The 14,797-nt window shown below is 52.0% G+C and overlaps 1 protein-coding gene and 1 long non-coding RNA gene across 8 annotated transcripts in view; both read right to left on the bottom strand.

Moving 5' to 3' along the window:
• Positions 1-14,797, bottom strand: part of ABR (ABR activator of RhoGEF and GTPase) — a 183,172-nt gene that overhangs the window by 123,994 nt on the left and 44,381 nt on the right. Inside the window, exon 1 of one of the 7 annotated variants that reach the window (XM_023243681.2) lies at positions 14,286-14,423. The exons of the other annotated variants lie outside the window; for them this stretch is intronic. Coding sequence (XP_023099449.1) covers positions 14,286-14,346 — 61 coding nt within the window. The 5' untranslated portion in view covers positions 14,347-14,423. Of the gene's footprint in view, positions 1-14,285; positions 14,424-14,797 lie in introns of those variants that run through there. 7 annotated transcript variants of the gene reach the window in all.
• Positions 5,074-8,447, bottom strand: LOC123382004. Its single transcript, XR_006589720.1, has 2 exons — positions 5,793-8,447; positions 5,074-5,332 (listed from the first exon to the last, which is right to left on the bottom strand). It is a non-coding gene; the product is annotated as an uncharacterized LOC123382004 (long non-coding RNA).

Consider the following 14,797-nt stretch of genomic DNA (forward strand, 5'->3'; position numbering starts at 1 on the left):
TCCCAGCTCGTCACTTACGAGCTATGCGTCTTTGAGCAAATCACTTGCCTAATTTATGCATCTGTGGTCTCATTTGTAAAGTGGAGATAAGAGTCTTCTTCACAAGATTATCGTCAAGAATCAGGGAACTTACATGCATAAAATGCTTAGAACAATGTAGGACATATAGCAAGTGCTAGGTAAGTGAGAGCTATTATCACTGGCATTTCCCCCTTAATCACATCACTATTTTTTGTGTCAGTCTATAAAAACCATCTCACAGTATTTCTGTGTTAAACCCACAGAAACTGCTCATCAGCTTCACCTCTAGGGGTCAGGGAATGGCCCAGAGGAGAGAAGAAAGTAATGAAATGTTCTCTCAAAAGGGGTGCCTGGGTAGAATGAGCAAGGAACATCTAGATGGGTCCCTTGCTAAGTGTTACATACATGCCATTCAACCTGGTGGCAGAGACACCAATAAAATACAAGACACCCAGTGAAATCTGAACTTCAGATAAGTAACAAATACATTTTAGTATACCTCAAATATTGCGTGGGATGTAATATACTTAAAAATTTTTTTTATTGTTTATCTGAAATTCAAATTTAACTGGGCATCCTACATTTTTATTTGCTGAAAAATTTGGCAGCCCTGTCAGTGGGGGTGGTAATGTTGTTCCCATTTTATAGGTGAGAAAGACAAGGCAAGACATCGCTTCCCTCCAGCTGCTCCTCTCAGAAGAGGGAACAGACGTAGAGCCAGAGAGACTGAGACCTCAATTACCTGCCTACAATCAGTGTGCTCCTCAGCCTGGAAAGGGGGTGTGCATGCAGGAAGAACCATTTTTCCCAGAGAAGGGGGAGCAAGAGCAAGAGCAAACCAAAGCAAACAGGGAGCCTCCCTGGGAGGGGAAGGGTGGGTGACCAGGGGGTAGGAGGTTCCAAGAAGGGCTGCGGTCAGCCGGGGCCACACCCACAGCCCTTCCAGAAGCAGCCCCTGCCTGGGGCTGGAACCTGAAGGCAAAAAGCCCAGGAGAAAACTCAGGAAGCACCAAAGGAAACCCCTCCGGAAGTCCTGAAATATTTCCACAGCCCAGAGGAAAACTTTAAAGTGAAAGCAGCCGTAAAAATACCTACAGGGGGCACCTGGGTGGCTCAGTTGGTTCAAGCATCCAATTCTTGATTTAGGCTCAGGTCATGATCTCACGGTTAGTGGGTTGGAGGCCCGAATTGGGCTTAGTGCTGACAGTGTGTGGAGCCTGCCTGGGATTCTCTCTCTCTCCCTCTCTCTCTGCCCCTCCCCTGCTCAAACTCTCTCTCTCTCAAAAAAAAAAAAAAAAAAAAAAAAAAAAAAGACTACTGACAGGAGGGTCAGGCTGGCCTCTCAGAATCCAGGGCATGACCACAGTGCCCCGGCAGCCCCGGCCCAGGTCACAAGGCCAGCTCCCCAGAGCTTGCACAGATGGCCTAGGGCCTCCCCATGCTCCAAAGAGTGCCCTCTCACCTTCCCAGGGAGGGGCCCCATGCCCCTGGGACTCCAAGGTGGGGTTTCACTTCAGTACTTCTCAGCTCTATTTTTACACAAAGGTGGCAAGAAATAATGAGTGTTCAATTAAGGATAATTAAGTCACCTTGATTCCATGCCTCTGCAAGGCTAGGGACCACAGATGACCTTTGCTGGGAGCTGGGATAGGGAAGGATTCTAGAAACCTTTGGGGACTTCTCTCCAGAGCTAGGATCTTAGGTCTAGAGCCCACTCCCCAGTCTATGACTTCCCAAGGAGTGACATTCAACCTCGTCCTCACCTGGTTGAGAAAGGCCAACGAGTGTTCCTCTGGGCAAAGGAACAGCATGTGCAAAAAATACCAAATGATGACTGGGCATGGGGTGCCTGAGGAACTATGAAGACTTCAGGTTGGCTGGAGGGTCATGAGTGTGGTAAGGAACACCGGAGGTGAGGCTGGAGACAGTGTCTGAAAAGGCTCCCAGGCCATGCTAAGTGGTTTAGATTTTACCCTGCAGAAAGGAGAGAGGTGGGAAGGTGCTAGACTGGCAAGTGACCGAATCAGATTCTCCAAAAGGGCTTGGAGGAGTCCAGGTCCTTCCTACCCCAAATGGGAATCACCTGGGGGCTTGACTTGACATGCCAAATGGGGGCCCTAGCAGAGGCTTGGCTGGGTCAGAATCTGCATTTTCACAAGATTCCCCAGCTGATTCACATGCCCTGATCTGAGTGAGGCCTGAGTTACAGCTGGGGTCCAGAGAGGGTCACGGGATTGGTCTCTCCAACATGCTTTTCTTTTCTTTTCTTTTTTTTAATATTTATTTTATTTATTTTGAGAGAGAGAGCACATGCAAGTGGGGGAGGGGCAGAGAGAGAGGGAGGAGGAGGATCCCAAGCAGGCTCTGCACTCAGTGCAGAGTCCGACATGGGGCTCGATCTCAAGAACAGTGAGATCATAACCTGAACTGAAATCAAGAGTCAGAGGCTTAACTGACTGAGCCACCCAGGCGCCCTTCTCCAACATCCTTTTCTGACTGCCTTTCTGCCCTCCTCAGGCCCAGCTCTGCTGCCTCCTTGCATTTTCCTTGCTCCACGATTCTCTTGTATGATGGACCTGGATCCCCCAGAACCCTCTATGTCTTCATACCCTCTCTACCAATCACGGAGCATTTCCAAGCCCCCACATCTTCAGGGCACGGCTGGGTGTGTGGGAAAGGGAGAAGCATGTGGTGGTTCAGAGCCAGTTCTCAAACTGGACAGAGCAGGCAGAGAAGTGTTTCAAACATACAGTTCTCATTCTGAGAGCCCTGACTTTTGGGCACCCTCACTGACAAGCACAGGCTGGGGCATCCACACAGATCTGGGTTTAGAGCCCAGCTCGGCCCTTTATAGGAAAGCTGTTGGACGTGTCTAGAATCTTGAAAAGAAAGTTTCCTCATCTATAAAACTGGATAAAAATAGTTGGGACCTCCACGGGAGGTGGAAGATTAAATGGAACATTGCAAAGTACTTAAGGACAGTGTCAGGCACCCTATAAATGGCAGCCTTTGTTATTCTTCTTCATGCCTCTAAGGAGTTTAGAGTCTGGCAGAGAAGAAAAGACAACAGATGCAAAACACTACAAAACAACAGGTAAGAAAGTGCTCCACGATGTGGCCCGGAGCAAGCAGGGTTCTGAGCTGGGGACCTCACTGGGGTGAGCACTATAATCAGGCTTGGGGTGGGGGGCTTCCTGGAGGTGGTGGGAGGCTGAGCAAGGCTTGAGGTTGGATGGGAGTTCACCAGAACAGGGAGCGTGGCTGTGGGGTACTGAGAAATCTGAATGGATAGTGCGAGGATCCCCCTGCATGGGGGATCTTTTTTTTTTTTTAATGTTTATTTATTTTTGAGAAAGAGACCACGGGCAGGGAGGAGCAGAGAGAGAGAGAGCGAGAGCGAGACACAGAATCCAAAGCAGTCTCCCTGCTGTCAATGCAAAACCCGACGTGGGGCTTGAACCCATGAACTCTGAGATCGTGACTTGAGCCAAAGTCAGACCTCGACCAACTGAGCCACCCAGCTGCCCCTGCATGGGGGATCCTGAAGGCAGTTTGGATCTAATGTGGAGAGAAAATGCCCCAGGACAAAGGAGAGGAGATGGAAGTAGGTTTATCATAGCTAGAGCCACATGGAAAGCCGGTGGCGCCTCAGGAGACATCAGAGAAGGGACTTGGGGGTGCTTGGGCATCCCCTGCAAGGGCCTAGCTACAATGGCATGGATCAGCCAAGACAGTGTCCCCAGGCCAAAAGGAGCATTTCAGACGTCAAATTTGTCTTGTCCTTCCCCTCCAGGGAGCAGGAGACAGAACCAGCGCCTGCTTTCAGTCTCTGAAGGTTGTACACACTAAGATGGAACACAGTGCCCACTGACACATCTGGGTGGGCACCATCCAGGCGCAAAGGGGGAACGTCAGTCAGGAGCTGCCATGGGGTCTGCAGAATGTTTGTCCACCTAAATCAAGGGGAAACAGTGCTTCCACACGGCTGAGTGGCACACCAGCTGGTCTCTCATTAACCCTCTCGATGATGCACTAGAAAATTAACAACCAAGGCATTCTGCTCCATTAACACTGAAGTCGGCCCTTCAGGGGGTAAGGGGGGTGGGGAGGACACAGATTTTGTCTAGACAGTGGCACTCAGAAAAGACCAGATGCCTGAGCTCCTGCCACACAGGGAGGGGGTGAACCCAGGAGACCCCCATGACAAAAATCCCCAGCAGAAGCCAACCACAATGGCCGCACTCTCCTCTCATCCTTGGCGTGAGGGTAACAACCTTTCACAGGTTTACTGGGTGGATTAAATGAGATCATGAACATACGAACACTAGCTCAAGTCTGGCTGGTGCCCGTTAGACTGTCCAATCAATTGCTTCATTCTTTTTGTTTTTATCGAGAAGGGGGCTCAAAAGAGACACATGTCATGGGTTGCCTTTCATCTGACTAGAATCCAGTTTCAGAAGGGTCTGACTTGGTTCACAGTCTGCAGTCAGTCTCCCAGGGATGGGAATCGAGGAGCCCGGAGCTCTGCTACCCAAACTGTGGTCCTTAGACCGTCAGCAGCATTGGCATCCCCTGGGAGCTTGCTAGAATGCAGAACCTCGGGCCTCAGATCTACTGAATGAAAACCTGCGTCTCAACAAGATCCCCAGGCGATACAAATGCACGACAGAATTTGAGACTCTGCTCTGGTATATTTGTTCCTAGGAGAAAATCATCTTTCTCTTCTCCTCTCCCACCATGGGAACGACGGAGCCCAGGGCTCTGGGTAGATAGAAGTAGAGAATGCCACTGCAGAGGGGCTCTTTGATTAGCACCTGCTTGCTAGCCGCCCTGCATTAAAGCACACTCAAGCACATGTTGAGAAAGTTATTCCCTTCTTGACTCCTTTCAATCTCCCTGTTACTGAAGAAGAAAGACTCTGTTTGATACTGGCATGTCTTTAACATCCCTCTATCTTCTGTTCCTTTTTCTTTAAACAACCGCTGGGGAGGCTCAGACCTAGATCCTTCCAAGGGCAACAGTGTATAATTAGGATTAGTAACATTGTTTAGATTTAGCATGTTTATTGGTAAGGTAACTTTTGGTTTGTTGCAAGCGGTACAGAATTTTCACTAGTTCTCTTTCTAAGTTATATTTCAAACAATAAATCAAATTGAAGAAGAACGCTAAGTTCATAAGAACAGAACTGTGTAAATCTGGCGAAAATCACAACAGCGGTATATCCATGACTGCGGTCTGGTAAATTATTATTCCTTACGGTTCATAAAAGCCCTCTGAGAGTATTGTGTCCACTGTTTTCATACTGCAGGTCCTGAAATCAATGTAGTAGGTCATGATCAGCACTTTCTTGGTTTGCTTTGAATGGAATAAAAGGGCATGACAATCTAAGTGCATTGCAAATGTTGCAGAAAGGGTAAGTACTGCCCTGTGAAATTTTGTATTGCTCTGCACACGTGCTTATAACATAAAGGTACTGCGTTCAGGTTGCAAGTTAGGAAGTCATTCACCTAGTCCACTCTTCCCTTTGATGGGTGACCCCACTGCTAACTTCATCCCAATGGTGAGGAGTCGACTCCTTTGGCCAGGTCACCCATGAGCACACTGCCCTTCATGCTACACCCTGGAGGTCCCCACCTTAGCTCTCTGGCTCCTGTCTCATGACACAGAGATGACAACAGTAGCTACCGCAGCAGGTTATTAAACGGGCACTCCCCAGCTCTGCTCAGGTGAGGAAGGAGTTGAGCAGCTTGCAGTAAGGCCACTGTTCTGACCTGCACAGAAGGACCTGTGGAGAAGCACTAGGGTGAAGTCGCATCCTCTTTGGAAGGACAGGATCGCCATCACCAGGCCCTCTCAATTCTTGGGCAGCCCATTTCATCAGTCTTCCCCGAGTGGTGTCTCTTCCCTTGAAAGACAGTGGGGGCTGGGGGGCGGGGGGTGCGGGGAAGGGCAGGAAGCACAGGAAGACCAGGAGAAAGCTCGGGGGGTATGGGGGTACGCCACAAGGTTGCACCTAGGAGACGGATCTTGTCCAGGCTGAGCCTCTGGTCTGGCTGCGTCCTGGAACCACAGGGAGGCAGAAGCAATGGAAACTTCTTACTAGAAACTCCTCTACAAACAGGAGCAAGGGAGGGGAAGGTTCATGGGTCCCCACACCCAACCAAAGAAGGATTCCTAAAAATGCCTACAGGCTTCGTGCAGGAAGTAAGCTGCCCATGAAGTTGTGGGCAGGGAGGGGAAAGGAAGAGAATGGGGTCAGGGAGCTCCCCCCTTCTCCTCCCCACTGGCGCCTTCTGGCTTTGGTTCTCAGCTCAGGGCAGGGCGTTCCTCCGTTTTATCCCATCCAGAACACTCACCACACACAAACCCTCTTTGCAACCATGTGCTAGGGTGTAAGCCACCAGGCACAGGCTGCTGCTCAGCAGGGGACTCTGGGCTCTGGGGCCGTGGGGGCGTGCGGAGAGGGGCTGAAGGGTCTGCACCAAACCAGCCCATCATTAGCATGCTGCGCGTGGGTGAGTTCAAACACAGAGGCTGGATCTGCAGCCCAACTGGCCCTGGGCCTCGGCAAAGGACCTTGGTGTGCAGTGGCCTGATTTAGGGCTGAGGGCCCTTTATTCTCCTTTGGAAACCGTGGAGGTGAATTTTAAAAGGCCTGAGAGGGAGGCCAGTGTGGCTCTGCCGAGTCCTCTCCTCCTCCAGCTCTCATCGCCTTGCCTCTGGCCCTGCTCTGCTCTAGAAACTGGGAACTAGCTGTACCCCATTTCTATCCCCAAAATCTATTTTCTCTCTTTCCCTTCAAACTTTATTTTATTTATTTAATTACTTAATTTGGTTGGCCATCAGTGTTTCTTGGCAATAATCCCAGGGATAAGGTAATGGTGGGATACGGGCTCCAAGTGCCCATGGGGAGATCTCCTTGGGATCATTCCTTAGGAAGAGGTAGTCCAGTGGATGGGCACATACAGGCCCCCTGAAGGCTGAGAGCTTTCTGAGCCCCATGGGGGAGCCAAGCCTGTCTTTACAGTTGTCATTTTAGCTAGAGAGGTGAGCAGATCAATCAACATCCACAAACTACCTGGCCAAGGGGGGGCCTCACTGGCAATGCTGTGAAAGGCAGGGAGTGTGGGAGAAAGCACAGTTCAGAGTCCAGCCAACCTTGTGCTCAAAGCCTGGCTTGTCTTCTAGCTCTAGAAGCTAGAAGCTCTCATTCTCTTGAATGAATTACTTAACTTCCCTAAGGTCATTTCTTCTCTATAAAATACAGATAACAATTCCTGCCTCATAAAATAGGGCCTGTTGAGGACTGGTGATAACAGGGTTAATGCCTAGGACAGTGTCGACACATAGTAGGTACTCAACAGCATTGGCTATCATCATCATTGCCGCCAGAAGGCTACACAGAGAATCAGAGCAATCTGAAATCCGATCCACTTCAAACTGGAGCCCTTTGGCAATAACCTCACAGGGCCTCTGTTCCCTTGTCTATAAAACAGGAGGGATAATGACAGTTACTTTGTTGGGATGTTAGGGATAATTCAAGGAAAGTATGTAGCACAGCATCTGGCACGTAGTAGGGCTGGTTATATGTCACATCCGTTCTTCTTAGACCAAATGGAAAAACTAATCTTGACAAACCAAGCAGGACTGACAAGCTTCTTTTCATGGGCCCAGGGGTCATGAGTGACCCAAGGGTGAGATTTCTACGTACCTTTGTGGAACCCAGACACGTTTCCCAAAGAGGCCCCCATCGTATAGAACACCCTGCCACTCTGACCCCAAAACTCTCAGAAGGGGTTTTTTCACCTAAAACTGCACCTTCAACAGAGAAACTCATTCACAAAGATGGCCCACAGGCTGTTTAGGCCCAGGGTAACTTGCAGCTGAACAGGGCGACCACAAGTGAGGAAATCAATTGCTGCTGTGGATAGAGATGTCCCCCAGGTAGGGAAATAACTGGGTTTAATTATACGACATCTTTGGTCTCCGTAATCTTGATCCATTAAACCCCTGCTGCTGGCCAGGAGGCAATGCCCAGGAGGAAGGGGTTAGCCCAACACGCTAATAGGATCAGCCCTTCAATCCCATGAAGGTAATTATGGCCACGTCCTCCCCCAACAGCCCTGAGTCAACCCACAGATCCTTAGTCAATACGGGTCTTTTCTACGCGGCACCAGCTCCGCCAACATACCAGAGAGGCCAGTGGCCATGGCATCCGGAGTGACAAAAACTCTGAGCTCCATCAGCCCTGGTCCACCCAAGGCCTTCCATCCACCCAACACTTTCTGGAGATCTTGCTCACCTTTAGGCAAAATGCCTGACCATATCATCTTCCATGTTTATCTGTGGTCTAGAGGGATATGTAGGCATCAGAAGTGAGGGTGGAGAAAAGAGAGAAACGGCATCTGATCAATTAGGTCACTGCAGAACCCACCTCATCTGCCCCATCTCCTGAAGACACTGGTCCTGTTAGTTTCCATATGGCTAGTGAACCCATATTCAGTTTTCATTCTGGTGTGCGGTAGGGAAGGAAGGGGAGAAAAGAAGATAGGAATGAAGCATAGGTACAGAAAACTGAGTGAGAGACCCCAAAAAGGTCTGAATCTGGGACAGAGAACATCTATTCTCCATCCAGTCAGTCATGGTACCAGTTGGTCCCACCTTTAAGGGCTCTTGGGCAGGGGTTGGATTGAGCATCTAGCCCCAATCTCCATATGGGGCCATTTCTATAAGTCTGCCTACTGCCCTGATTTCTTTCTTCACATTTACAGGGAATGGACAGGTTCTCCCCAAGAGTCAGAAACAAGTAGAACACTCCCACTGCCAGTCAAGGGTATCCATGGCTCCCACTGACCCGATCTTGCCCAAAGAAATACAAATGAAGCAGACCAAGGCCTCGAATTAAAATCAATGTCTCTGGGGCGCCTGGGTGGCTCAGTCGGTTGAGCGTCCGACTTTGGCTCAGGTCATGATCTCAGGGTCTGTGGGTTTGAGCCCCGCGTCGGGCTCTGTGCTGAGGCTCAGAGCCTGTGCTCAGAGCCTGGAGCCTGCTTCGGATTCTGTGTCTCCCTCTCTCTCTGACCCTCCCCATTCATGCTCTGTCTCTCTCTGTCTCAAAAATAAATAAACATTAAAAAAAATTTAAAAAAAATCAATGTCTCCTATTCTGCTCTGGAGACAGCTAAGCTACAGGCCTCTCCTACTGGTGTTCAGTGGAAAGTTCTAAGAGCCTGTAGGTAGAATGTGATGGGTCTGTAGCCCCATGGATCACCTCCACCTACCACAGCCAGGGGCCCAGCAGAGGAAAACAGTGACGGATGTGGAGCTGACTGTGAAGCTGCCTAGTTCCTGGTTTGCCCCCAAAGGGCTCAAGCTGAGCCAAACAGCTGCAGCACCAGCCCTGGCAGTGAAGTCTTCCAATTGCACAATCACAAGCCCTAGCAACGCGTGGGACTCCCTTGGGGGGTCTCCGACTCTACTACAAGCTACTACAATTACCAAATCCACACAGCTGGAAACTTGTGAATGGGCCAATGAATCGGTTTCTGGGGTTTCTGGTGGAGTAAGGAGTTAAGGAGCCAAGAACCCAAGAGTTTTCTTTTCCCTCTCATACTCACTCATGCAACCAAAAATTACAGAGGGCTCATTACGCATGAGGAGCTGGCCTAGGCACTACCTAAGAACTAGGTCTGGCACTCTGTTCCTGCCAGCCCCCTTCCCCCTTTCCCGGCCCCTTGCCACTCCTCAGCAAGCCTTTCACGGACCCCTGTTCGTGATGAGGGCCGTGATTGGAGGGCAGTCCAACAGCACTCCTCACCTACAAAGCACCTTATAAACATTCATCAACCCACATGGTGTCCACGAGAGACATTCGTGGCTTCATATTACAGAGAAGTGTGCACAGGGTACCAGAACTGCCCCCAGGGAGAGGACCACACCTCAGAAAACGGCCCCAAGTCTTCCACGCACCTGCAAGAGTGAGGCAGAATGAGTTTTCTCACTACTCCCCCGTCTGCTACCCACTTAGCTAATTCTTCACAAATGTTCCTGTCATTTCTTCCGTTTTGCCAAAGAACAACAGCAACAATCACAATCACAAAAATTTTTCTCGGAGTAGATGACTTCATCCTTCTGCCAGCCCCACCTCCAAGACTCCAGCAGCCATGACAATAATGGGCTGGTGTTAACAAGAAGGACTAAGTGACTGGGGCCATTCAGAGGGTAAGAAAACACCCATCTGCAGGTGCTCACTAGCATATCCGAGGTGGTCTGAGGCGGCCTCTGTGAGACCACTGCTCTGATCAGACCCACACAGTCTGTGTCAGGCCAGCAGCCTGGTCCTTGGTGTGGCTAATATGGGAGTGAGATGAGAAACCTAGGCTGCCTCATGATGCTCTGGAGATGGGTTTGTATCCCCACAGCCCCAAATGCTTTCTTGGCTCTTGGATGGGGCACTGAGTCTATAAGGGATGTGAAAATATCACGAGTGACTGAAATATCCCTTGCAAATGTTGTCTGGGGTAGAAGACGAAAGACTTTCCACTTGAAGAGGTGCCAAATTATTGCCTGCCTGGGGCACATACATGCCTCAATTCAGATCTGTTTTGAGGGTGGTATCCACTTAGAGGGACAGGCTCAGAGCACCCTCCCCATTTTGTTATCCCGTTTTTAAATTTTTTTTAATGTTTGTTTACTTTTGAGAGAGAGCACGCGCATGTGTGCTAGCGTGAGCAGGGGAAGGGCAGAGAGAAGAGAGAGAATCCCAAACAGGCTCTGGAGCTGTCAGCTCAGAGCCCAACGCGGGGCCCGAACTCATGAACCATGAGATCATGATGTGAGTTGAGTTCAAGAGTTGGACACTTAACCTACTGAGCCACCCAGGCACCACTCACAGAGCTTAATTTAATCCAGTCTAATTCCATGGTATAGAAGAAAACCAAGAGGAAGTGATGTGTTTAGTGGAAAAGGTGATGAGAGAAAGGCACAGAGAAGATAAAATGAAGGACACAGCCCTACAGAAAGAATCACACCAGCTCCAGGGAGAGAATTTAGGCAAGGCATTGAGGAGCAAAGCTGACATTATTACAGTGACATAGGAAAATGACTGGGACAGAGACAAGAAGTGGGATGGCTGGAAGCCTTGTCTGCCACTCCAGCTTATCAGGAGCAAAGACCTTGCTCCCATCACTACCATATCACACTGGCAGCTGGGAGTCAACCCGTCTCCTTGAGTCAGACAAATCACCATCACCGTGGCCCTTCGGGACTTCTACCGCAGGGGAGAGGGGCCTGCTGCCCACCTCTTCTCAAATGACTACCAACCTGCAATGAAAATGCACATACTTCTCCTGGGATAGATGCTGAAGCCACAAAGAATGAGCTGACAACTCCAAAGGCAAGAAGTAAGTCAGAGGAGGGGCCGGTTGGCAGCCTGGCATCTTAGGAGGAGAGAACCATCAACCTCAGTGAGTTCAGAGCCTCAACCACCCGCACCTTGGCTCCAGGACCAGCCCCCGGTTCCTACAAGAGGCACGTGGACTCTTGTTGGGCTCAGAGTCATTTGAGGCCACTTATCCTGCTGGAAGAATCCTGTGAACACAGAGGACCAAAGAGACAGATGTCCCCCATTCTATGACATTCCAAGGCCTTGAGCAACTTCTGACATATCTAGGTGACACTAAGAGTCTTCCTCACCAACCTAGGGTGTGATCTGAACTGCAGCTTTATCACTTATCACTTATGTGACTTTGGATAATGATTTGAGCTCACCAAGCCCCTCTTTCTGCAAAATGGACATAAGACTACCTGTCTCACACAGTTGTGTGGTCTGGAGAGGATGGATGGAGAGAGCCTAGCATAGTGCCTGGCACATAGTGGGTCCTCAGGATATGCTATTATCACTGTTACCAGGAGCAGCACTTGGGAAGGGCCTCTATCACTGGGTCATTCACATCTCTAAGAAATGCACGGGCCACCCTGTGCCCTGGGGACTTCCCCTTTGCAATTACTGACGGATTTAGCTTTTGTGGGGACTTGCCACCCCAGGATTGTGAGCCTTGTAAGCAAACAGCTTTCTGAGAGGCAGAGGAACTTCCTCTGGGAGCTACAAACCTTGCTGCCAGGCAAATGACAGCCTGGGTATTTGTTTTAATTTAGGCTCTTGTCAAGAGGAAACTTCATGGCTAACAGCCCAAACATGACTGCACAGCACCTCCCCAGGAAGCCTCATTCTATGGCTCTCAAATAAGCCATTTTGAGGAGGGAGGCAGGGACTCCTCACATTGCTGCCAAGTCAGTGCCTTCCCCCCTCCAGGCTGCCCCCAGGAGCCCAGGGGCTGGGGCAGCAGCATAGCAGACAGCTCAGATGCCTGCCTGCCTGAGTCAGGGCTGGTTAACAGGCACCCCTAAAGAAGGCCTCAGTCGAATTCCCTTTTCAGGTCCCATCTTCCTCTGGTCAGAAATTTTCAAGGAGACCTCAGACAATTTTGCTTCCCTGCTCTAAGTGGCAGGGGGAGGGGTGGTAGGAAAACTTGGAAATAATTAGGTTAGGGAGTCTTTGTCAGGGCAATAGAGAGGAAGTCAGACACAGATTTCCATAGGATTCTACGCTTTGAGAAATACAGAAACCACTACTGGGTTTCGCCAGAGAGCCAGAAATATTTGGGAACATAAGTAGCATGTGAATATGAGGCATTGTTATTACTGTTATTTGCAAGAGCACAGCTAAGAGGTCACTAATCCTTCCTTCAGGTCAGGAGCTGATCTGCAGCAAGGCTCTGAACAGATGTGTGCCCCCATTCACACAGACACACGTGCATACACACGCCACACAGCCATGGGCCCTGACCTTCACCCAACGGATGCTGGCCTCTGCAGGGGAAGGAGCAGATGGAGTGGCTGGGCTTGGTGCAAGACTGACACCCAGGGGATCTGGCTTTGCCCCTTTGATGTTGAAAAGCCAAAGTGGAATGAACCATCACAAGGAGAGCTCCTATGGAGGGGGGGTGGGGGGGGGGGCGGAGGAAGGAAAAGAGGATGGAGGGGGAGGAGGAGGGAGAAGAGGGAGGAGAAGAAGGTGAGGGGAATGATGGGGACCCAAGGGGATACAGAGGTCAGACGCTGGATACTGAGTACCGAGGGGCCTCCAGGGCAGAGCCTTGGGGGTTCAAGGCACCATCCCTGTCTATTCCTCTCTTCACCCATATAACCGTCAACAAGGTATCGGAGCCAGGTTAACCCTTAAAAATGTCCTTGTCCCATGGCATCCAATGTCCAGAAACTGAGCTTGCCTCCCCCAACCCCTGCCCCCCCCCCCCCAGCCTCAGGACTCTGGGCTAGGAGACGTAGCAAGAGAGTGGGAGGGTCCCACTGAAGTGCTCAGAGAGGGCAAAATCCACTCACTGGCTTCTTCAGGGGCCTGCAGGACCCTCTTCTTAAATCACTGAAAGCTCTGGGGAAGATGTCTCAAGGGAGGGTGGAGAGAAGCGCAGGGCTTTTAGTCACCTAAGCAAGGCAGGGTGTAAAGTGGGGGCGCTCACGGGGAGCCCCCAGAATGTACGAGTGATCAGTTACACATCCCCAGCGGCAGTGCAAGAGCAATCACATGATCGAAGCAGATTTGGGAATGAGGGGGTGGAAAAGCCGAGGTTTTTTTTTTTTTTTTCTTTTCTTTTCTTTTTTGGGGGGTGGTGAGGGTGGGGGTGGCGATGAAGCTGGCAGGAAAGACTGCTGAGCCCGAGGTTTTCAGCTCCTTCAATCCAAATGGCCCCCATGGAGATCCGCCCCTACAGACCCTCCCACCCGACCCCACCTCCACCCCAAAACACACAACACCCCAGGATGTCCCCGAGGTGACAAACTCAGGCGCCAAGGACTTTGCCAAAATGGCCTTTCTGCTTCAGCGTGGACAGAAGGAGCCGTCAGTCGGGAAGCGGAGGGAGCCCCCTACAAGGTCTCTCCTTCCTGGGGGCTGGGGAGTGCTCAGTTACACAACAGGTGGGAAATGGGTGACACAGCTCTCCAAGCCCCGTCGGTCCACCGGCCCCCCACCCTCTCCAAGTCCGCTCTGGGGACCCCATCTGCGGCCGATGGCGGGGGACCCACGCCTCTTCCCCGCCTCCCGGCCCGCTGGCACCCGGCCGGCGGCGCCCGCAGCCCCCTGCCCGCGCCGGGCTCCCCAGACAAGCCCGGCGGTCGCGCCCCGGGGCCGTCGGGGCGCCGCGGCCCGTTCCCGCCCGGCCTCCCCGGCCCGAGCGCACACGTACTGCTGTAGAGGGTGTCGATCCAGGACAGGCGCGGCAGGCCCCGGTGGCTGAGCGGCTCCATGCCCGCGGCTCGGCGCGGCGGCGGCGGCGGCTCCGTCAGATCGGAAACCCGACCCTCATCGCACAACAAAGGAGGGAGGGCGCGGGCGGCGGGCGGGCGGGCCGGCGGGGAGCCGGGAGGGGCGGCCAGCCCGGGAGGCCGAAGTTGCCGGGCGCGGGGTGGAGGCGGGGGCAGGCAGGGAAACAGGTAGCAGGGAGGAGCCGGAGCTGCCGGGAGAGGAGGGGAGGGCGGGCGAGGGCAGGCGAGCGCCCCCGGGAGCCCTTCCGGCCGCAGTGGCCTCGGCGAGCCCCGCTGCGGATCCCCGAGCGGCGGCCCCGCAGCGCGCCCGCAGACTAGCAACTTCCCGGGGGCTGCGCCGCGGCCAGGGGCGGGGGGCGGGGGCCGCGACCAATCGGCGCGAGGCTTCCGCGCCCCCTCCCCCGCCGCAGCACGCCTCCAGACCCGGTCGGGG

Source organism: Felis catus, chromosome E1, assembly GCF_018350175.1.
Source record: "Felis catus isolate Fca126 chromosome E1, F.catus_Fca126_mat1.0, whole genome shotgun sequence".
Lineage (NCBI taxonomy): Eukaryota > Metazoa > Chordata > Mammalia > Carnivora > Felidae > Felis > Felis catus.